The sequence below is a fragment of the Austrofundulus limnaeus genome, unplaced genomic scaffold (assembly GCF_001266775.1).
Source record: "Austrofundulus limnaeus strain Quisiro unplaced genomic scaffold, Austrofundulus_limnaeus-1.0 Scaffold1, whole genome shotgun sequence".
Lineage (NCBI taxonomy): Eukaryota > Metazoa > Chordata > Actinopteri > Cyprinodontiformes > Rivulidae > Austrofundulus > Austrofundulus limnaeus.
In genome coordinates this window covers 8,679,335-8,681,185 of record NW_013952403.1, presented here as the reverse complement: position 1 = coordinate 8,681,185, position 1,851 = coordinate 8,679,335, and the positions used below count along the sequence as shown (strand labels likewise).

The 1,851-nt window shown below is 38.4% G+C and overlaps 1 protein-coding gene across 1 annotated transcript in view; it reads right to left on the bottom strand.

The window, feature by feature from the left end:
- Window positions 1–1,851, bottom strand: part of LOC106517507 (A disintegrin and metalloproteinase with thrombospondin motifs 2) — a gene marked incomplete in the record, with an annotated part of 187,071 nt that overhangs the window by 21,757 nt on the left and 163,463 nt on the right. Inside the window, 1 exon segment of the mRNA XM_014008391.1 lies at window positions 740–823. Within this exon segment, the coding sequence (XP_013863845.1) occupies window positions 740–823 (84 nt within the window).

Sequence of the window (1,851 nt, the reverse complement as noted above, 5' to 3'; positions counted from 1 at the left end):
TGTGTGTGTGTGTGTGTGTGTGTGTGTGTGTGTGTGTGTGTGTGTGTGTGTGTGTGTGTGTGTGTGTCTTCACAGACTTCCTTCGGGACCGTAGGCGTGACTGCAGCAGCAGTACATCACTATCTATCCACCAATAAAATCATCGGTGTCAACCACAGGGGTAATCCCAGCATTCCTTTTGTTCCGGCTGTACAGAATCTTGCTTTTCTCTCTTCAGCAGAGGCGTATAGATAAAGTTACAGTCCAGAAGAAAAAGGGATGTTAGCCTTATAGTCCAGTCTCTTTATGAATGAGGGTGGGGTATCATTGATTATTTACCTTTGTCTAGACTGCCCATGATTCTGTGCTGCAACCTGCTGGGAAGAACACTGATTGCATAACGAGCAGAATTTCTGTGTGCTTTGGCGCTGAACTGTGAAGGCGTGTGACTTGGAAGCTCTCCTCTGGGATGCTTCATGCTTTTAGTTCCTCTTTTGCTCAGTCCACTGGAATAACAAGCTCTAGACCGCCGTATGCTCTGGTGAGTGTGCAAGTGTGTTTGTTTATGAGCGTATGATTTAGCGGAAGGTACCTAAAGTGACTGTAACAAAGTCCCAATACCATAAATGGTGCTAACAGAGGGACAAATAAATAAATAAAAAAAAAAAAACAACAAAAACAACCTGATCTTGTTTTTGAAGGCAGCAACACTTCAAGAACTGCATCTTCTCAAAGGGTCTAGTGTCCTGTCAGGTCTTACCTTGCCATTTCCCAGCATGATTATCCGCACCAGCACCACATTGATTTTTGCTCCCAAAGACTTATCATGGTAGATCTCATTCACCTGATGTCACACAGAGAAACATATAAAGGCAAAATTAATTTTTCCATTAGATGCATAAAACAAAAACAATAAAAAAATGTGTTATACAAACTCCCAAAACACACTCATACTTGTTTATCTAATTTAAACCAGAACATGGGTCCCTATTGTTCTACGGCAGGGGTGTCAAACTCATTTTCACTGAGGGCCACATGAGTGTTATGGTGGCTCTCGAAGGGCCAGTTGTAATGAACTTTGACGTTTCATGTTTAACTTTGAAACAGAGTTTTAACACGTCCTCTTTTAAACACTGATAAGAACTAAGCGTCCGACTGACTAAATCTGAAATAACCAATACAGGAATATTATTAAAAGTCTTGATCACTGATGAGTTTCTAGTGAATAGCTACTGTACCATCTTGAATTCTTAACTCTCCCACTGTCTGACAGGGAATTTCCATGGATGATCAACATGCATTATAGCAAATTTAGTTTATAGTCGATGCTGACTTTAAAGCAGCTTATTTTCAGACATTTATACTGTGCTATCCAACTAAATTGCTCAGTTACTTAAAGCCAACAGCTCAGGGTGGCAGGACAATTAATAATAGCTTTCACCTTTTAAATTTATTTTGTTGTACTTAATCACAGATTTAAAGTTTACCATTGATATAAGAAACAATTTTCATAATAATAAGAAAAAAAACATTGGAGGGTGGGGGGGTGACTTGAGTTTAACACGTGTTCTACAGCAGTGGTTCCCAAACTTTTTATCTTCTGACCCACAAAATATTCATGGCAAAAACTTGTGACCCCAAATATTACTGGTCTGAGTACACAAACTTTGTTAATAACCCTAAAAACAAAGGCTACACAAATATAAATACTTATTTTGTGTTTTTGTAATAATTATAGGGAAAATATTATATCACCAATTATTTCATTACACTTTAAATGGATTTTTGAAGTGCAGTGGTTCCCAAATTTTCAGCTTTTGACCCACAAAATAACAGTAGCAGAGACCTGTGCCCACAACTATTTTTGGATGA